Source organism: Nerophis ophidion, linkage group LG06 (assembly GCF_033978795.1).
Source record: "Nerophis ophidion isolate RoL-2023_Sa linkage group LG06, RoL_Noph_v1.0, whole genome shotgun sequence".
NCBI lineage: Eukaryota > Metazoa > Chordata > Actinopteri > Syngnathiformes > Syngnathidae > Nerophis > Nerophis ophidion.
The window spans coordinates 76,495,581-76,518,080 of record NC_084616.1 but is presented as its reverse complement, the minus strand read 5'-3'; the positions used below and the strand labels follow the sequence as shown (position 1 = coordinate 76,518,080).

The following is a 22,500-nucleotide window of genomic DNA, read 5'->3' as shown; positions in this document are numbered from 1 at the left end:
GCCTCGACATCCATCCATCCATCCATCCATCCATCCATCCATCCATCCATCCATTTTCTACCGCTTGTCAATCAAAACACAACTTTTGCGACACTTTTGTGACTTGTCCAGATTTTTGATGCTGTAACACAGGGGTCGGGAACCTTTTTTGGCTGAGAGAGCCTCGACATCCATCCATCCATCCATCCATCCATCCATCCATCCATCCATCCATCCATCCATCCATTTTCTACCGCGTGTCAATCAAAACACAACTTTTGTGACAATTTTGTGACTTGTCCAGATTTTTGATGCTGTAACACAAGGGTCGGGAACCTTTTTGGCTGAGAGAGCCTCAACATCCATCCATCCATCCATCCATCCATCCATTTACTACCGCGTGTCAATCAAAACACAACTTTTGCGACACTTTTGTGATTTGTCCTGATTTTTGATGCTGTAACACAGGGGTCGGGAACCTTTTTGGCTGAGAGAGCCATGAAAGCCAAACATTCTCAAATGTATTTTCGAGAGTGAAGTGAATTAAATTTATATAGCGTTTTTCTCAAGTGACTCAAAGCGCTTTAAATAGTGACACCTAATATCTAAGTTACATTTAAAGCAGTGTGGGTGGCACTGGGAGCAGGTGGGTAAAGTGTCTTGCCCAAGGACACAACGGCAGTGACTAGGATGGCACAAGCGGGAATCGAACCTGCAACCCTCAAGTTGCTGGCACGGCCACTCTACCAACCGAGCTATGCCGCCCCATAGAGCCACATAATAATTTTTTAACACTGAATACAAATAAACGTGTGCATTTTTAAGTACGACCAACATTTTAAGAATATAACAAGTATTCTTCTTCTTTTTAATAACATTGTTATTCTGAAGCTAATGAATAAAATAGTTCTCACCATTAATGCGACTTCTTGAACAGGAACGGTAGAAAATGGACGGATGGATTAAAATGCATGAGAATGTTTTATATTTTAAGGGTTATTTTCAACACTGTGATTACCAGCGGAATTATTCATTAGCTCATTGCTGTGTTTTTCAACCACTGTGCCGCGGCACAGTCTGGTGTGTCGTGGGAGAAATGATGTCATTTCACCTAGTTGGCTTGATAAAGTTTTTTGCAAACCTGTAACTATAATTCAAAAATGTGCTGAGTGTCTGTGCTGTCTACAAAACAAAAAAAATTATTATTGTTTCTTTTATTTTATTAAATCACCCCAAAAGGGAATAAGCGGTAGGAAATGGATGGATGGAACATAAAAAACCCAATATACACTTACAGATAGTGCACCAACCACAAAAAACTCCCTTATCCATGACAAAAACGTCCCTTTTTCATGACAAAGAAGAAAAGAAAAAAAAAGGACACCCCCCCCCGGGCCGCGGGACAAATTATTAAGCGTTGACCGGTCTGCGGATACAAAAAGGTTGGGGACCAATAATGGGAAAATTTTAAAAAATGTCATTATTCATCACCAAAAATGGGATAAAAATGCTGAATTGTGAATATTCAGGAATCCGGTGTCATAAAAACCAGTAGAAGTAGCGTGATTTATTTCTAACAAGAGTGTCATGACGGGGAATCGAACCCGCGTTTCTTCGGCGGCAGGAGTTGCGGGCGCCACCGATGACAGCGCGCTGAGACACGCTCACGCTTGTGCTAAGCGCGGCACGCCCACGCAGCAAGGAACCTGCATACAATCAGTAATCAACACACCTGGGCTTGATGAAAGGAAGCGGCATAAAGACCAGTAGACATGAGGAACCTTTGCCAGAACGTCGCTAACTCTTCAGTAAGCATCACGTCTGGCACTCCTTTCCCCGTGATTTCCTTGCCTTTGCTTTGCTCTCTCTCTCCTGGTTCATGTCCCTTTGTGTTTCCATAGTGACTCCCCTGCCTTCCGTGATCGAGCCTTGTCATTCGACATCCATCCGGATTCCTGACTGCCTTCCTCGATCCTCGACCTCCTGGCTCGGACCCAGACCACGCTGCCTCGCTCCTGCCCATGACCCCTTGCCTGTTCACCAACTGCCTCTTCGCCTTGCCCCTGGTGACCTTACGAAAGTTGAGTCACCAGGGGCAATATTTGGTAATATTGGTAATATTTGGTAATATTTATTGGCAATATTTGGTCATATTTACATTATTATTATTATTACACATACCGTATTTCCTTGAATTTCCGCCGGGCATATAGTATGCGCCTGCCTTGAATTACCGCCTGGTCAAACTTGTCGTGTCACAAATGACACTTCCCCTGTTATCATTTTCAAAATGGAGGAGGCTGATTTCAATACCGGTAATTTGAAATCGCATAAAGGGAAGAAGATTAAGAGCTATTCAGTAGGATTTAAGGTCCAAGCTTACATCACACTCAATTTTTTACTGCATGCCTTTGGTAAGTGCCGAAGTGAGAAGAGGTTTTAAAATAATTAGCGCATGCTTACTTTTACCGCATGCCTTTGGTAAGCGCCGGAGTGAGAAGAGGTTTTAAAATAATTAGCGCATGCTTACTTTTACCGCATGCCTTTGGTAAGTGCCGGAGTGAGAAGAGGTTTTAAAATAATTAGCGCATGCTTACTTTTACCGCATGCCTTTGGTAAGCGCAGGAGTGAGAAGAGGTTTTGAAATAATTAGCCCATGCTTACTTTTACCGCATGCCTTTGGTAAGTGCCGGAGTGAGAAGAAGTTTTAATATAATTAGCGCATGCTTACTTTTACCGCATGCCTTTGGTAAGCGCCGGAGTGAGAAGAGGTTTTAAAATAATTAGCGCATGCTTACTTTTACCGCATGCCTTTGGTAAGTGCCGGAGTGAGAAGAAGTTTTAATATAATTAGCGCATGCTTACTTTTACCGCATGCCTTTGGTAAGCGCAGGAGTGAGAAGAGGTTTTGAAATAATTAGCCCATGCTTACTTTTACCGCATGCCTTTGGTAAGTGCCGGAGTGAGAAGAGGTTTTAATATAATTAGCGCATGCTTACTTTTACCGCATGCCTTTGGTAAGCGCCGGAGTGAGAAGAGGTTTTAAAATAATTAGCGCATGCTTACTTTTACCGCATGCCTTTGGTAAGCGCAGGAGTGAGAAGAGGTTTTGGAATAATTAGCGCATGCTTACTTTTACCGCATGCCTTTGATAAGCGCAGGAGTGAGAAGAGGTTTTGGAATAATTGGCGCATGCTTACTTTTACCGCATGCCTTTGGTAAGTGCCGGAGTGAGAAGACGTTTTAATATAATTAGCGCATGCTTACTTTTACCGCATGCCTTTGGTAAGCGCAGGAGTGAGAAGAGGTTTTGGAATAATTAGCGCATGCTTACTTTTACCGCATGCCTTTGGTAAGCGCCGGAGTGAGAAGAGGTTTTAAAATAATTAGCGCATGCTTACTTTTACCGCATGCCTTTGGTAAGTGCCGGAGTGAGAAGAGGTTTTAAAATAATTAGCGCATGCTTACTTTTACCGCATGCCTTTGGTAAGCGCAGGAGTGAGAAGAGGTTTTGAAATAATTAGCCCATGCTTACTTTTACCGCATGCCTTTGGTAAGTGCCGGAGTGAGAAGAAGTTTTAATATAATTAGCGCATGCTTACTTTTACCGCATGCCTTTGGTAAGCGCAGGAGTGAGAAGAGGTTTTGGAATAATTAGCGCATGCTTACTTTTACTGCATGCCTTTGGTAAGTGCCGGAGTGAGAAGAGGTTTTAAAATAATTACCGCATGTTTACTTTTACCGCATGCCTTTGGTAAGCGCCGGAGTGAGAAGAGGTTTTAAAATAATTAGCGCATGCTTACTTTTACCGCATGCCTTTGGTAAGCGCAGGAGTGAGAAGAGGTTTTGGAATAATTAGCGCATGCTTACTTTTACTGCATGCCTTTGGTAAGTGCCGGAGTGAGAAGAGGTTTTAAAATAATTAGCGCATGCTTACTTTTACCGCATGCCTTTGGTAAGCGCAGGAGTGAGAAGAGGTTTTGAAATAATTAGCCCATGCTTACTTTTACTGCATGCCTTTGGTAAGTGCCGGAGTGAGAAGAAGTTTTAATATAATTAGCGCATGCTTACTTTTACCGCATGCCTTTGGTAAGCGCCGGAGTGAGAAGAGGTTTTAAAATAATTAGCGCATGCTTACTTTTACCGCATGCCTTTGGTAAGCGCAGGAGTGAGAAGAGGTTTTGGAATAATTAGCGCATGCTTACTTTTACCGCATGCCTTTGGTAAGTGCCGGAGTGAGAAGAGGTTTTAAAATAATTAGCGCATGCTTACTTTTACCGCATGCCTTTGGTAAGCGCCGGAGTGAGAAGAGGTTTTAAAATAATTAGCGCATGCTTACTTTTACCGCATGCCTTTGGTAAGCGCAGGATTGAGAAGAGGTTTTGGAATAATTAGCGCATGCTTACTTTTACTGCATGCCTTTGGTAAGTGCCGGAGTGAGAAGAGGTTTTAAAATAATTAGCGCATGCTTACTTTTACCGCATGCCTTTGACAAGCGCAGGAGTGAGAAGAGGTTTTAAATTAATTAGCGCCCCGGCGGCAATTCAAGGAAATACGGCAGTCACACTCATTCACTTGGAGTAGCACACACACGCCACGTATTCATCAAAGGTTTAAAATAAATCTTGAAAATCGCAGTTCTGCCCTGGTTGTCGCCTCCTTCCCTTCTCTGTACACAACAAAGAGCCTTGAACATGGTGTGCAAAAAAAAAAAAAAAAAAGGAATCACGAAGAAAATAGCGATTCACATTTTTTCCAGTCCTAATCAAGACAAATTCGGTATTTCCTTCTACCGTCTATATCGGTGTTTTTCAACCTTTTTTGAGCCAAGGCACATTAATTTCATTGAAAAAAATCCCAAGGCACACCAGCAGCAGAAATCATTCAAAACCGAAACTCAGCAGCCGATATTGACAAAAAAAAGCTGTTCCGGCAATCGTTGAATATGAGCAAGCATGCATGACTATAGCTCTTGTCTCAAAGTAGGTGTACTGTCACCACCTGTCACATCACACCCTGACTCATTTGCACTTTTTTGCTGTCTTAGTCCTTGTCTTGCGCTCCTATTTTGGTGTTTTTTTTCCTGTTTTTTTGGTATTTTTCTGTAACGGTTTTATGTCTTCCTGCTTTGTTTTTTGCAATTGAGACTAAACCAGGGGAGTCAAACTCAAACACAGAGTGGGACAACATTTTAAACGGAACAAAGCCGCGGGCCAAGGTTGAACAAATTGACCTTTTAATAAGTTTTGCATTAAATATTGAACAAGCAAGGCTTATATAACTTTAGTGACATGCAAAATCCAGTTTCAAATAACAATAATAACAATTGAAAAAAATATCAATGGCCTATCAAATAAAATGTAAATAAAAATGTAATGCCTTTTTTTCTATTTGCAATCTTCTGAGGTAAATATCAAATTTTTTCCCACAGGCTAATAATATATTTGAAAATAAAATAACAATAATGAATGAACCAAACATTCAAGCCTTGATGTAGCAAGAGAAAATGCATGAATAAAACGTTAATTATTGCTCAGTTTGCTGGAAGTTTCCCGGAAATAGTTAGTGCTGCAAGGGGTTCTGGGTATTTGTTCTGTTGTGTTACGGTGCGGATGTTCACCTGAAATGTGTTTGTCATTCTTGTTTGGTGTGGGTTCACAGTGTGGCGTATATTTGTAACAGTGCTAAAGTTGTTTATACGGCCACCCTCAGTGTGACCTCTATGGCTGTTTACCAAGTATGCCTTGCATTCACTTGTGTGTGTGTGTGTGTGTGTGTGTGTATGTATCTGTGTGTGTGTGTGTGTGTGTGTGTGTGTGTGTGTGTGTGTGTGTGTGTGTGTGTGTGTGTGTGTGTGTGTGTGTGTGACGACAGGTTGTAGAGAACGCTAAAGGCAGTGCCTTAAATGCACGCCCCCAATATAGTTGTCCAGGTGGATATAGGTAGAAATTCAGGAGAATGGTTGCCCCGGGAGGTTTTCGGGAGGGGCACTGAACTTCGGGAGTCTACCGGGAAAATTAGGAGGGTTGGCAGGTATGAGTATTAGCGGTGAATGCTGTATAACACCAGCGGGCCAGCTCTAATGCTAATTTGATATTGCCTCAAGGGCCAAATTAAATTACACGGCGGGCCAGATTTGGCCCGCGGGCCAGAGTTTGACACCCATGATCTAAGTTGTGCGGACACTTCTTTATCTATCCTTCTATGTGGGGACATCGTTGATGGTCATGTCATGTACGGATGTACTTTATGGACGCCGTCCGCTGCTCCACACACAGTAAGTCTTTGCTGTAGTCCAGCATTCTGTTTTTTTGTTTACTTTGTAGCCAGTTCAGTTTTAATTTGCCATGCCTAAGCCTCAATGCCTTTTCTTAGCTTCAATGCCTTTTTACCTGCACGCCGCCTTTTGCTGTCGTCCGTGTGTTTTTATCACGACAAACCATCGTGGTCTCACACGACCTGTTCCCGACATCTACAAAGCAATTAGCTACCTGCGCAGTACAGACACTCAACAACGGCACATGACGTGCAACCCAATTAGGTGAAATTACATAATCTCCCACGGCACACCAGACTGTATCTCACGGCACTGCCGCGGCACAGTGGTTGAAAAACACGGGTCTATATCGCCAGGTGTCCCTGGTCGGAGGAAGTGGCGCCAACGTGACACATTCCACCCAGACCAGCCGAGTCACAGACACGGGAGCAATCAGTCAGGCCACTAACGAAGGCAAATAAAGTTCCTGTTTATCTCTTAAAGCTGCAGGCCTCGCCATCAGGTAGCTACTTTTCAAGCCAAGCATGGAAAAGTCAACATCCTCCTGCTCCTGCTGCTAATTAACACAGCAGCTTCTTTGCTCAGATGGACAACCTCCCACCACTTTTTCCACACAACATCCCACCAAGCTCTCCTCCCACATCCTCCACTTGGTTATCTGGTCCCCTTCTCTTCCCCCTCACTCGCCTCCCTCTTCTCATGCAACAATCGTTCTCACGAGTTTGATCTCTTGTGCCAAAAAACACAAATTAGGATAAATTTGTGCGACAACTTATCACCCCGACAGCCATCAGACTGTACAATGCATGTGTTCCTTTTTGACTGTACTTAAATGTATATTGTATTTATGTTATTCACATGTGAATAATGCTGTATAATAAACTGTATTTATGTTATTCACATGTGAATAAGGCCATAAAATACTGTATTTATATTCATATGTGAATAATGCTGTATAATAGACTGTTTTTATGTTATTCACATGTGAATAATGCTGTATAATAGACTGTATTTATGTTATTCATATGTGAATAATGCTGTATAATAGACTGTATTTATGTTATTCATATGTGAATAATGCTGTATAACAGACTGTATTTATGTTATTCACATGTGAATAATGCTGTATAATAAGACTGCATTTATGTTATGCACATGTGAATAATGCCGTATAATAGACGGCATTTATGTTACTCACATGTGAATAATGCTGTATAATAGACTGTATTTATGTTATTCACATGTGAATAAGGCCGTAAAATACTGTATTTGTATTCACATGTAAATAAAACTGTATAATAGACTGTATTTATGTTATTCATATGTGAATAATGCTGTATAATAGACTGTATTTATGTTATTCACATGTGAATAATGCTGTATAATCAACTGTATTTATATTATTCACCTGTGAATAATGCTGTATAATAGACTGTATTTATGTTATTCATATGTGAATAATGCTGTATAATAGACTGTATTTATGTTATTCACATGTGAATAATGCTGTATAATGGACTGTATTTATGTTATTCACATGTGAATAAGGCCATAAAATACTGTATTTATATTCACCTGTGAATAATGCTGTATAATAGACTGTTTTTATGTTATTCATATGTGAATAATGCTGTATAATAGACTGTATTTATGTTATTCACATGTGAATAATGCTGTATAATCAACTGTATTTACATTATTCACATGTGAATAATGCTGTATAATAAGACTGCATTTATGTTATGCACATGTGAATAATGCTGTATAATAGACTGTATTTATGTTATTCACATGTGAATAATGCTGTATAATGGACTGTATTTATGTTATTCACATGTGAATAAGGCCATAAAATACTGTATTTATATTCACCTGTGAATAATGCTGTATAATAGACTGTTTTTATGTTATTCATATGTGAATAATGCTGTATAATAGACGGCATTTATGTTACTCACATGTGAATAATGCTGTTTAATAGACTGTATTTATGTTATTCACATGTGAATAAGGCCGTAAAATACTGTATTTGTATTCACATGTAAATAAAACTGTATAATAGACTGTATTTATGTTATTCACATGTGAAAAATGCTGTATAATAGTCTGTATTTATGTTATTCACATGTGAATAATGCTGTATAATAGACTACATTAATGTTATTGCCATGTGAATAATGGTGTATAATAAACTGTATTTATGTTATTCACATGTAAATAATTCTGTATAATAGACTGTATTTATGTTATTCACGTGTGAATAATGCTGTATGATGGACTGAATGTATGTTATTCACATGTGAATAATGCTGTATAATAGACGCTATTTATGTTTTTCAAATGTGAATAATGCTGTATAATAGACTGCATTTATGTTATTCACATGTGAATAAGGCCGTAAAATACTGTATTTATATTCACGTGAATAATGCTGTATAATAGACTGTATTTATGTTATTCATATGTGAATAATGCTGTATAATAGACTGTATTTATATCATTTGCATGTGAATAATGCTGTATAATAGACTGTATTTATATTATTCACATGTGAATAATGCTGTATAATAGACTGTATTTATATTATTCACATGTGGATAATGCTGTATAATAGACTGTATTTATATTATTCACATGTGGATAATGCTGTATAATAGACTGTATTTATATTATTCACATGTGAATAATGCTGAATAATACTGTATGTGTATTATTCACATGTAAATAATCCTGTATAATAGACTGTATTTATGTTATATGTGAATAATGCTGTAAGATAGACTGTATTTATGTTATTCACATGTGAATAATGCTGTATAATAGACTGTATTTCTATTATTCACACGTGAATAATAGAAATACAGTCGTTTGTTTGTTTTCGTCATGAAAAAGGGAGTTTTTTGACATGAAAAGGGGAGGATTTTTTGGGTTGTTGCACTAATTGTAAGTGTATCTTGTGTGTTTTATGTTGATTAAATTAAAAAAAAAAAATTTTAAATGTAAAAAGTAAAAAAAAAATAATAAAAAATTCTTCTGCGGCCCGGTGGTTGGGGACCACTGTTTTAAAGCACCTCTTCCTGAGGGCATTTCAGTGTTATAACTTCACCTTTATTGTCAGCTTTAAAGCCAAAATGTGTCCGTTCTCCCTTTTCTGTCTACACACTGTCTGCTTGTAAGTACTCGGTGATTGTGCGCTGCCGAACATGCTCCTCTGCTCGTAAAACCAGCAATGACATGAGGTGGCGCCGTCATGCCCGTTAAAGTACAGTACCGTTTTTGATTCATAAGAACGACGATGCTATACTAGTACCGGTATACCGTACAACCCTAGTGCCAGGTAACGGAACTGGGGAGATCTTCAACAAATGCACAAGTTGACTTTGATATTTCGGACACTTTTCTTATTCCATCAATCGAGATGATGATAGATAATACATCTTGCCAGGAAACAGAAAACTTTCCTTGAAAAAAGATCAATAGCCTAATAGAACACGGGTGCTGGAAATTGAAGGAAATGTTCCGTGACAAGACTCCAAACCACAGAGCTGATCTGACAACAGCAATCAGAGAAAGTTAGTGAGTACCATGCCTCAGAGCAGTGTTTTTCAACCTTTTTTCAGCCGAGGCAAAACAATCTAGAGGCGCATCACCAGCAAAAATCATAAATATATATAATATTATATATTATATATATATATATATATATATATGTATATAATATTTATGTTGCGGTGCCCGCGCAGTCTGTGTTTCCCTCCTCTGCGGATCCACCCGGAAGATACGCGAACAGCGCGCTCGGACACGCCCCCGCTCACGCTAAGCGCAGCACGCCCACGCACCAACAAGCATGCTCTCTATTGCCAATCTGCTCACCTGGTACTGATGAGGGCAGGCCCAATAAAGGACCAGTGGACCCAAGGATTGGCGTGGGAACTTAGTTCTCATATGGTGAACCGTAAGCGAAGCTTTATGCTCTATTTTTTGGTTTCCTGTCCATGGCTTGTTTCAGCAGTTTTTCATGGTGTACCTGTTTTCCTTCCGTTGCCCAGGATTTCGACTGCCTCCCTCGTTCCTCGACACGACTCTGGCGCCTCTTTCTCGCCCCGGATCCCCTGCAAGCCCCATGGACTGCCTCCTTCGTTCGCTCTCGTCAACACTTGGTAACACACACTTCAGCAAATCTACACACATAGTCACACGCATACACTCTTGCATTTTGTCACACTCCATTATATATAATAAACATAATAGTGAGAATCCAGTCCATAGTGGATCTAACATAATAGTGAGAGTCCAGTCCATAGTGGATCTAACATAATAGTGAGAGTCCAGTCCATAGTGGATCTAACATAATAGTGAGAGTCCAGTCCATAGTGGATCTAACATAATAGTGAGAGTCCAGTCGACAGTGGATCTAACATAATAGTGAGAGTCCAGTCCATAGTGGATCTAACATAATAGTGAGAGTCCAGTCCATAGTGGATCTAACATAATAGTGAGAGTCCAGTCCATAGTGGGGCCAGCATGAAACCATCCTGAGTGGAGACTGCAAGCTGACATAAAAGCCAGAGGTGGTGCAACAAAGTACAAATGGTGTGTTTCAGTGTTTCTGGTTGTTTTTCCCCATAATCATTTCCACTCTGCTTGATGTAAAACTGAAAGTGATACTGACCACTACAATGTATGTTCTAGTGTGTTCTTAAAGGCACACAATTGAAACGACTCCAGTTTTTTTTTTGTTTCTGTTCGTCAGTTTCCTGTAGTTACGTCATCTTAAATCCTCTCTCCTCCGGCCCACCTGTTGCATCCCATGTTTCCCCCGCCAGACGTCTCCGCCGCGACACGGGAATGTGGCGCTCGGCTGTCTCCCCGCTGCCAAGTCTTGTTAATGCAGTAACACATGGCGGCATCTGGGCCCGCTCGCTGACACGCTCTGTTAGGCAGGACGGACCTTGTCAAGCCCGCTGACAGCTGAGCGGAGCCAGAGTCCAGGCCAGGACTTCATTATGGAGCCAGACCACAGCCCAGAAATGTTGTAACGGCGGTCAGGAGTTAATTAAATCAGTTTTATCTTTTAACAAACTTTGAGCGGGTAACCCATGCTTTTATTTCGTCACGTTTGGACTACTGCAACTCCCTCTACGTTGGAATGAAGCAGGCCTCAATTGCTCCGTCGCATTGAGCGCTTTATTTATTCGCACAGTATAAAACATTTGGTGGACAAAATGGAAGTGGAAGATTTTACATGTAAACAAACTGTTGCGTCACTGTCCACACTGTGGTGAGTTCAAGAACCGCTGAAATTAGTAGGACAGAATGATGTTCGCCAAATACCCTCAACAGTGGAGCGTACACACAAACATATTAAAAAGTTGAATTTCTAACAATTAGGAAGGTTTGTGTCGGTCACGACTTGGACTATGAGATAGTTTGTTTTTTGGCACGAGCGAGACGTGAATCTAAGTACATTTTTATTTATTAAACACTGTAACTAACAAAAACGCAAACAAATGGCGCGCACAATGGTGGAGAACAAACTTGACTACTGAAAACAAAACTAGCCCAATGGCATGACTATAGACAGAAAAACAACTAAACAACTGTGACATAACAAAACCAAAAACTTACTTGGCATGAGCAGGAGGGAAACTATGGGAAGAATAAACATCATGGCATGGCATGAAGGCAGTTGAGGAATGTGAAAAGTCGCCAGTACAGGTTTAAATAATGAACATGATAATTACAAACAGGTGTGAGAACTGAGGACAGGGGCGTGACTTGAGGGCAAGGTGAAAATCAATGAGTTGGCATGGTAACAAAGAAAACAAGGAAGTGCAGGAACAGGAAGCAAGTGTCCGAAAAAATAAAACCAAACATGACAAAAACAAAACCTGATCCCATGGGCGTGACAGTGTCGTGTTTGTCCTCAAACAAAAAACATACTTAAAACTAGAGAGGTCCGATAATATCGGCAGTCCGATATTATCGGCCGATAAATGATTTAAAATGTAATATCGGTTTCAAAAAGTAAAATATATGACTTTTTAAGACGCCGCTGTACGAAGTGGTACACGGCCGTAGGGAGAATTACAGAGCAGTTGCGTCTCCCAGTCATACTTGCCAACCCTCCCGATTTTTCCCGGGGGACTCACGGATTTCAGTGCCCCTCCCGAAAATCTCCCGGGGCAACCATTCTCCCGAATTTCTCCCGATTTCCACCCAGACAACAATATTGAGGACGTGCCTTAAAGGCACTGCTTTTGCGTGTCGACCCAATCACAAAATTTCACACACACAAGTGAATGCAAGGCATACTTGGTCAACAGCCATACAGGTTACACTGAGGGTGGCCGTATAAACAACTTTAACACTGTTACAAATATGCGCCACACTGTGAACCCACACCAAACAAGACTGGCAAACACATTTCGGGAGAACATCCACACCGTAACACAACATAAATACAACAGAACAAATACCCAGAACTCCTTGCAGCACTAACTATTCCGGGACGCTACAATATACTTATTTCGGATAACATTGTTACATTTTTTAATGCATCCAGCGGGGCATCACAACAAAATTAGGCATAATAATGTGTTCATTCCACGACTGTATATATCGGTATGGGTTGATATCGGAATCGGTAATTAAGAGTTGGACATATCTGCTTAAAACCCCCCAAAAATATGTTCCCCCATGTTTTTCCGATTTCAAACCTATTCCAAAAATGCTTCAGGGGTGTCAAATTCAAATACAGAGTGGGCCAAAATTTTAAACTGAACAAAGCTACGGGCCAAGGTTGAACAAATTAACCTTTTAATAGGGGCCTTCGGGGTTTGGTGGTAGCAGGGTGGTGTATATTGTAGCGTCCCGGAAGAGTTAGTGCTGCAAGGGGGTCTGGGTATTTCTTCTGTTGCGTTACGGTGCGGGTGTTCTCCCGAAATGTGTTTGGCGTTATTATTTGGTGTGGGTTCACAGTGTGGCGCATATTTGTAACAGTGTTGGCATTGTTAATACGGCCACCCTCAGTGTGACCTGTATGGCTGTTGATCAAGTATGCATTGCATTCACTTGTGTGTGTGCTAAAGCCGCATATATTATGTGACTGGGCCGGCACGCTGTTAGTATGGAGGACAAGCGGACGTGATGACAGGTTGCAGAGAACGCTAAAGGCAGTGCCTTTAAGGCACGCCCCCAATATTGTTGGAAATTGGGAGAAATTCGGGAGAATGGTTGCCCCGGGAGATTTTCAGGGGGGGGCACTGAACTTTGGGAGTCTCCTGGGAAAATTGGGAGGGTTGAGAAGTATGAGTATTAGCGGTGAATGTGGTGTTACAGCAAAACCGCCGCTGTTAATTTGACATTGCCTCAAGGGCCAAATTAAATTACTGGGAGGGCCAAATTTGGCCCGCGGGCCAGAGTTTGACACCCATGCTCTAGGGCGTCACTAAAGAGCTGCATGCGGCTCGGGAGCCGTGGGTCCTTCCTATTCTTCGTTTTTTTGTGTCACATTCTAATCCGGGACGTGTTCATTTTGTCTTTAGAATGTGCTGCGGCCCAAGAAAAGACCAGGTGTGAGCCGCAAATGGACCCTGGACCGCACTTTGGACACCCCTGCTTTAAGAGACATTTAAGTCGCTGGAGCCTATCTCGGCTGCATTCGGGCGGTAGGCGGGGTACACCCTGGACAAGCCGCCACCTCATCACAGGGCTTTAAAACTCCATCCATCCATCCATTTTCTACCGCTTATTCCCTTTCGGGGTTGCGGGGGGCGCTGGCTTTAAAACTCATCACATAAAAAAATGAAGAATATTAGTTTTACTTGATTAAGGATTTGGAGTGCATGAGAAAGTGGAAAGTGTAAAATAGCTTTCTTTGACCTCAAGGTCTCGAGTATATCATCTTGATAAGCTGTGTCCTCGTTAGTGGACATGTGTGGTTTGCTTAGCAAGTACAGTTTACTTCACTATACTTTACACCAGGGGTCCCCAAACTTTTTGACTCGGGGGCCACATTGGGTTAAGAAAATTTAGCCGAGGGCCGGGCTGTAAAATATATATCAGGTCAGGAAATAATACAGAGGCTATATCATCCCTATGAGCCTGTTTCGCAGGTTTCCCTGCTCTTCAGGGGATTTTATAATAAGATAGGCTCCAGTACCCACCCCTCCCCGCGACCACGAAATGAAGAAGCAGTAGAAAATAGATGCATATATAATAAAATCCTCTGAAGAGCAGGGAAACCTGCGAAACAGGGGATTTTATAATAAAATATATAATAAAATCCCCTGAAAAGCAGGGAAACCTGCAAAACAGGCTTGCAGGGATGAAATAGCCTCTGTGTTTTTTCCTGACCTAACGTATATTCCGTTCTACCCCGGTATTGAGCAATGTATAACTGATAAACCACAGTAACCTTGACTATTTATATATATATATATATATATATATATATATATATATATATATATATATATATATACACATATATATATACATTTCGAGCGCAATGATGTCACATTATCAATGGGAAAATGCATTTTTAAACAACATGATTTGCCTGGGAGGCAAGAAGACACCGAGAGTAACAAGCGGTAGAAAATGGATTAGAAGGAACAAATTAAAAAAAAAATATATATATATATATATATATATATATATATATATATATATATATATATATATATATATATATATATATAAATATATATATAACATATTTCCTTGAATTGCCACCGGTGTGCTAATTAATTTAAAACCTCTTCTCACTCCTGCGCTTACCAAAGGCATGCGGTAAAAGTAAGTGTGCGCTAATTATTTTAAAACCCCTTCTCTCTGCGGCACTTACCAAAGGTATGCAGTAAAAATTTGAGTGTGATGTAAGCTTGGACCTTAAATCCTACTGAATACCTCTTAATCTTCTTCCCTTTATGAGATTTCAAATTACCGGTATTGAAATCAGCCTCCTCCATTTTGAAAATGATGACAGGGGAAGTGTCAGTCTTGACGTCAAGAGTTTGACCAGGCAGTAATACTAAGCATGCCCTAATTTTCTGGGATCATATATATATATATATATAGCAAAAAAAATTAAAATGTGTATATGTATATATATATATATATATATATATATATATATATATATATATATATATATATATATATATATATACACATTTACATTTTTTTTTACTTGGGACTTCTGGAGGGTTGGATTTTGGACGCTGGTGGGCCGGATCCGGCCCCTCGGGCCTTAGTTTGGGGACCCCTGCTCTTGAGGTTAAGTTTTTTTTATCCAGTTATAAAAACTAGTACAGACATATAAAAAGTACAAGTAGAACTGCTCATTTTGTAAAAAAACAACAACTTGCTTTAAGAGCACAAGCAACTGCATGATCTTTGAAGTGTAGTCAAATTGTATGCACAGTTTAGACTTAGACAAACTTTAATGATCCACAAGGGAAATTGTTCAAAATTGCACTCAGTATTAAATCTTCATAGTAAATCCTTGTATTATTACTCACTAAAACTAATTAAATATCTCAACAAGTCTCATATTAGTGTTGGTTTTTAATTTGAAAGGTTTTTTTTACATTTTGAAAAGACAAATACTACAGTGTACTACACTGTACTATAGTGTACTACAGTGTACTACAGTGTTTGGAGACATGTCACACAGGCTTTCAGGAACTCTCACGTCAACATCATTCAAATATAGATGACCTTAAACACAACTGACAGCTGGCCAGTGTTTAAAGAGCCAAGTCTTTATTAGACCGTGTGTGTGTGTGTGTCTGTGTGTGTGTGTGTGTGTGTGTGTGTGTGTGTGTGTGTGTGTGTGTGTGTGTGTGTGTGTTGGCAATTCGGACTTAATGGGGACCATCGCTCTGTTTACACAGTCACCTTTAGGGGACCTCTAACGGTATGGGGACAAATAAAAACAGGTCCCCTGAAGGGAAACCTTTTTAAATGGTAGTCAGATCCATTCTGAAGATGATTAAGTGAAAAGTGAAACATTTGTTATCCTAGCATTAATAGTACGGTGATTTTGTATGGTATCCATCCTTAGTTAAAACTAATATATTTTTCCAAAAACAACATCTGGTTGAGTGTTCCTTAAGATGATCTTTTCATACAGCATGATATTAAAACGTTATTACCTTAAAGTATGACTGACATTCAGATTTTCTATTCTTCTACATATGGTAGTTGGAGTTGCACACAACTTCATTACTGCTAAATGCTAAACAGGATTTGCTTTAAAATTTAAGTGGTGAAACTTCCTATAAGAGGACAGCTGTAGTGCTGTATTCTGAGGATCATGTCATATTTCATTTGAACTTTTTTGTTTGTTTTTAAATGGTCCTCAGTAGTCACGTACAAATTTGTGTGAATTATGCACAATTGTTTAAATTTGGTCCCTATGAACAGTATAAACTGTTTTTCCCCAGGGTCCCCAGTAGGCCTGATCAGCACATTACTTCATCAATCCAGAGATTTAAAGACGTGTATGAGCTAACTGGGCAGTGGACATTTGACCTTTTTTTTTTAAATGCCTCCACAACCTGTAGAAAGGGTGGTCCCCACAAGTCCTGAACAACAACTTGGTCCCCATTCCAATGATAACCAGTATGAGTGTGTGTGTGTGCGTGTGTGTGTGCGTGTGTGCGTGTGTGTGTGTGTGTGTGTGTGTGTGTGTGTGTGTGTGTGTGTGTGTGTATGTGTGTGTGTGTGTGTGTGTGTGTTCTGGCAATGCTGACTTAATGGGGACATCGCTCTGTTTACACAGTCACCTTTAGGGGACTTCTGACGGTATGAGGACCAAAAAAACAGGGAAACCTTTTTAAATGACAGTCAGATCCATTCTGAAGATGCCGAAGTGATTTTTAAGCTTCATCATGTCATATTTAATTTGAACTTTTTTTTTTTTTTTAAATGGTCCTCAGTAGTCACGAACAAATGTGTGTGAATTATGCACAATTGTTTAAATTTGGTCTCTATGAACAATATTAACTCTTTTTCCCCAGGGTCCCCAGTAAGACTGATCAGCACATTACTTCATCAATCCAGAGATTTAAAGACGTGTATGAGCTAACTGGGCAGTGGACATTTTACCTCATTTTTTTTTATGTCTCCACAACCTGTAGAAAGGGTGGTCCCCACAAGTCCTGAACAACAACTTGGTCCCCATTCCAATGATAACCAGTATGAGTGTGTGTGTGTGTGTGTGTGTGTGTGTGTGTGTGTGTGTGTGTGTGTGTGTGTGTGTGTGTGTGTGTGTGTGTGCGTGTGCGTGTGTGTTTCATTCCCATGCTGACAGTATCGCACTGTAATTGCTGCGAGTCAGTGATCAGATAATTACAAGTCTCAAGGTGTTTAAAGGCAGCCTGTCATTAGCTTTTGGCCTCCGTCTCGCAGCGGTAAAAAGAGTCGGAAAAGAAAATGTCAGACAGCGACAGAAAGAGAGGGAGAAAGAAAAAAAGGGGACCGACTTTGAGACTTTTTTTTGTCGAAGCTGGTGGGCTCACGTTTCATTTGTGCGATACTGGGCTGAAAACGAAGGGCAGGGATGAACTTGAAACCAAATGGAAATAACCTGAGGAGGGGTAAAAAGCACCAAATCCCAACACAAGTGATCGGAACGTACCATAAAATAGGTCAAAAACCACGGACCTCATTCATCGTGGAAGAAAACCGTCAGCAGGCCCTTTGGCAATGGAGGCCAAACCCAGCAGAATCCAGAATAAAGTGAAAGTAACTGCCGTGGAACCACTAAACGATGATGTAATATGAATCATACGTTGCATCACAAAAGGGTTCAGTGGTTCACTTCTTTTCACACTATGACCATGAACAACGATGCACAACCTACACCCCTTTCTTCCACTGCACGTCAGGTTGATTAACCATCCGTCCATCCATCCATCTTCTTCCGCTTATCCAAGGTCGGATCGCGGGGGCAGCAGCCTCAATCAATCAATCAATGTTTACTTATATAGCCCTAGTCACTAGTGTCTCAAAGGGCTGCACAAACCACAACACAAACCACTACGACATCCGCGGTAGGCCCACAAAAGGGCAAGGAAAACTCACACCCAGTGGGACGTCGGTGACAATGATGACTATGAGAACCTTGGAGAGGACGAAAGCAATGGATGTCGAGCGGGTCTAACATGATATTGTGAAAGTTCAATCCATAATGGATCGCAAGAGTCCAGTCCAAAGCGGATCCAACACAGCAGCGAGAGTCCCGTTCACAGCGGAGCCAGCAGGAAACCATCCCAAGCGGAGGCGGATCAGCAGCGAAGAGATGTCCCCAGCCGATACACAGGCAAGCAGTACACGGCCACCGGATCGGACCGGACCCCCTCCACAAGGGAGAGTGGGACATAGGAGAAAAAGAAAAGAAACGGCAGATCAACTGGTCTAAAAAGGGAGTCTATTTAAAGGCTAGAGTATACAAATGAGTTTTAAGGTGAGACTTAAATGATTCTACTGAGGTGGCATCTCAAACTGTTACCGGGAGGGCTTTCCAGAGTACTGGAGCCCGAAATGAAAACGCTCTATAGCCCGCAGACTTTTTTTGGGCTTTGGGAATCACAAATAAGCCGGAGTCCTTTGAACGCAGATTTCTTGCCGGGACATATGGTACAATACAATCGGCAAGATAGGAGGGAGCTAGACCGTGTAGTATTTTATACGTAAGTAGTAAAACCTTAAAGTCACATCTTAAGTGCAAAGGAAGCCAGTGCAGGTGAGGAGAGAACCCCAGACTTCCCTCTCCCCAGCCATTTCGTCCAGTCCCTCCCTTGGGATCCCGAGGCGTTCCCAGGCCAGCTAAGAGACATAGTCTTCCCAACGTGTACCGGGTCTTCCCCGTGGCCTCCTACCGGTTGGACGTGCCCTAAACACCTCCCTAGGGAGGCGTTCGGGTGGCATCCTGACCAGATGCCTGAACCACCTCATCTGGCTCCTCTCCATGTGGAGGAGCAGCGGCTTTTCTTTGAGTTCCTCCCGGATGGCAGAGCTTCTCACCCTATCTCTAAGGGAGAGACCCGCCACCCGGCGGAGGAAACTCATTTCGGCCGCTTGTACTCGCGATCTTGTCCTTTCGGTCATAACCCAAAGCTCATGACCATAGGTGAGGATGGGAACGTAGATCGACCGGTAAATTGAGAGCTTTGCCTTCCGGCTCAGCTCCTTCTTCACCACAACGGATCGATACAGCGTCCGCATTACTGAAGACGCCGCACCGATCTGCCTGTCGATCTCACGATCCACTCTTCCCTCACTCGTGAACAAGACTCCTAGGTACTTGAACTCCTCCACTTGGGGCAGGGTCTCCTCCCCAACCCGGAGATGGCCCTCCACCCTTTTCCGGGCGAGAACCATGGACTCGGACTTCTCGGCCTATTTGGCTAAGTTCAAGTGTAGAATATTAACCTAGAATTGTTTATTCCTAATCCTTGTGGTGTCAACATCTGGCTGTTAAAGAGTTTTGTGATTTCCAACTGTGGGTGCACCACAGGGCTAGTGACAGAGGGTGTGGGTGTCGACAAAAAAGGACAACATATATATAAAAAAGTTGATACCGTCTTATATCATGTTCAAAGTGTGCAAACTTGGACTGAAATATGCACTATGTTCAAGTCTGTAACCCATTTATCCATCCTTTTTTCTACCGCTTATTCCCCTTTTGGGGTCGCGGGGGGCGCTGGTGCCTATCTCAGCGACAATCGGGCGGAAGGCGGCGTACGCCCTGGAAAAGTCGCCACGTCATCGTAGAAGTCTGTAACCCATTATTCATAGTTCCCTAGTCTCTTATGGGGAAATCTGCTTCAATCTACAAACTTTTCCAGTTGGGAAATTGTGTTAGATGTAAATATAAACAGAATACAATGATTTGCAAATCCTTTTCAACCCATATTCAGTTGAATATGCTACAAAGACAACATATTTGATGTTCAAACTCATAAACTTTATTTTTATTTTTTTGCAAATAATAATTAACTTTGAATTTCATGGCTGCAACACGTGCCAAGGTAGTTGGGAAAGGGCATGTTCACCACTGTGTTACATCACCTTTTCTTTTAACAACACTCAATAAACGTTTGGGAACTGAGGAAACTAATTGTTGAAGCTTTGAAAATGGAATTCTTTCCCATTCTTGTTTTATGTAGAGCTTCAGTCCTTCAACAGTCCGGGGTCTCCGCTGTCGTATTTTACGCTTCATAATGCGCCACACATTTTCGATAGGAGACAGGTCTGGACTGCAGGCGGGCCAGGAAAGTACCCGCACTCTTTTTTTACGAAGCCACGCAGTTGTAACACGGGCTGAATGTGGCTTGGCATTGTCTTGCTGAAATAAGCAGGGGCGTCCATGAGAAAGACGGCGCTTAGATGGCAACATATGTTGTTCCAAAACCTGTATGTACCTTTCAGCATTAAAGGTGCCTTCACAGATGTGTAAGTTACCCATGCCTTGGGCAATAATGCACCCCCATTCCATCACAGATGCTGGCTTTTTAACTTTGCACCTAGAACAATACGGATGGTTCCTTTCCACTTTGGTCCGAAGGACACCACGTCCACAGTTTCCAAAAACAATTTGAAATGTGGACTCGTCAGACCACAGAACACTTTTCCACTTTGCATCAGTCCATCTTAGATGAGCTCGAGCCCAGCCAAGCCGGCTGGGTGTTGTTGATAAATGGCTTTTGCTTTGCATAGTACAGTTTTAACTTGCACTTACAGATGTAGCGACAAACTGTAGTTACTGACAGTGGTTTTCTGAAAAGTTCCTGAGCCCATCTGGTGATATCCTTTACACACTGATGTCGCTTTTTGATGCAGTATCGCCTGAGGGATCGAAGGTCTGTAATATCATCGCTTACCCGCAGTGACTTCTAGAGATTTTCTGAACCTTTTGATGATATTACGGACCGTAGACGGTGAAATCCCTAAATTCCTCGCAATTTTTTATGAGAAATGTTGTTCATAGACTGTTAGACAATTTGCTCACGCATTTGTTGACAAAGTGGTGACCCTCGCCCCGTCCACGTTTGTGAACGACTGAGCATTTCATGGAAGCTGCTTTTATACCCAATCATGGCACCCAACTGTTCCCAATTAGCCTGTTCACCTGTGGGATGTTTCAAATAAGTGTTTGATGAGCATTCCTCAACTTTCTGTCCTTTTTACCACTTGTGCCAGCATGTTGCAGGCATCAAATTCCAAATGTGCTAATATTTGCAAAAAATAACAACGTTTTTCAGTTTGAACATTAAAGGCCTACTGAAATGAGATGTTCTTATTCAAACGGGGATAGCAGGTCCATTCTATGTGTCATACTTCATCATTTTGTGATATTGCCATATTTTTGCTGAAAGTCTTTAGTAGAGAACATCCACGATAAAGTTCGCAACTTTCGGTGCTAAGACAAAAGCCTTGCCTGTACCGGAAGTCGCAGACGATGACGTCTCACATGTGGGGCTCCTCACATATTCACATTATTTTTAATGGGAGCCTCCAACAAAAAGTGCTATTCAGACTGAGAAAACGACAATTTACCCATTAATTTGAGCGAGGATGAAAGATTCATGTTTGAGGATATTGATAGCGACGGACTAAAAAAAAACCCCCAAAAAATGCCATTGCATTGGGACGGATTCTGATGTTTTTAGAGACATTTACTAGGATAATTCTGGGAAATCCCTTATCTTTCTATTGTGTTGCTAGTGTTTTAGTGAGTTAAATAGTACCTGATAGTCGGAGGTGTGTGTCCACGGGTGTCTCGACGCGCAGTGTCTCAGGAGACTCGACGGCAGCTATGGACGGCACAAGCTCAGCTTTTCTCCGGTAAGAACTGACTTTTTAACCACAATTTTCTCACCGAAACCTGCTGGTTGACATGTGGTCAGGATCCATGTTGGCTTGACCGCGCTCTGATCCATAGGAAAGTTTCACCTCCAGGAATTTTAAACAAGGAATCACCGTGTGTTTGTGTGGCTAAAGGCTAAAGCTTCCCAACTCCATCTTTCTACTGTGACTTCTCCATTATTAATGGAACAAATTGCAAAAGATTCAGCAACACAGATGTCCAGAATACTGTGTAATTATGCCGTTTAAGCAGATGACTTTTAGCTGTGTGTGTGTGCAGCGCTCATACTTCCTAACAGCCCGTGACGTCACGCATACACGTCATGATTACACGACGTTTCCAAGCTGAAACTCCCGGGAAA

At 41.4% G+C, this 22,500-nt stretch overlaps 1 protein-coding gene across 3 annotated transcripts in view; it reads right to left on the bottom strand.

The window, feature by feature from the left end:
* Positions 1-22,500, bottom strand: part of lamb2 (laminin, beta 2 (laminin S)) — a 170,397-nt gene that overhangs the window by 133,150 nt on the left and 14,747 nt on the right. For 2 of the 3 annotated variants that reach the window (XM_061904873.1, XM_061904875.1), the window contains exon 1: positions 17,907-17,952. The exons of the other annotated variant lie outside the window; for it this stretch is intronic. In XM_061904873.1, the coding sequence (XP_061760857.1) occupies positions 17,907-17,937 (31 nt within the window). In that variant the 5' untranslated portion in view covers positions 17,938-17,952. Of the gene's footprint in view, positions 1-17,906; positions 17,953-22,500 lie in introns of those variants that run through there. 3 annotated transcript variants of the gene reach the window in all.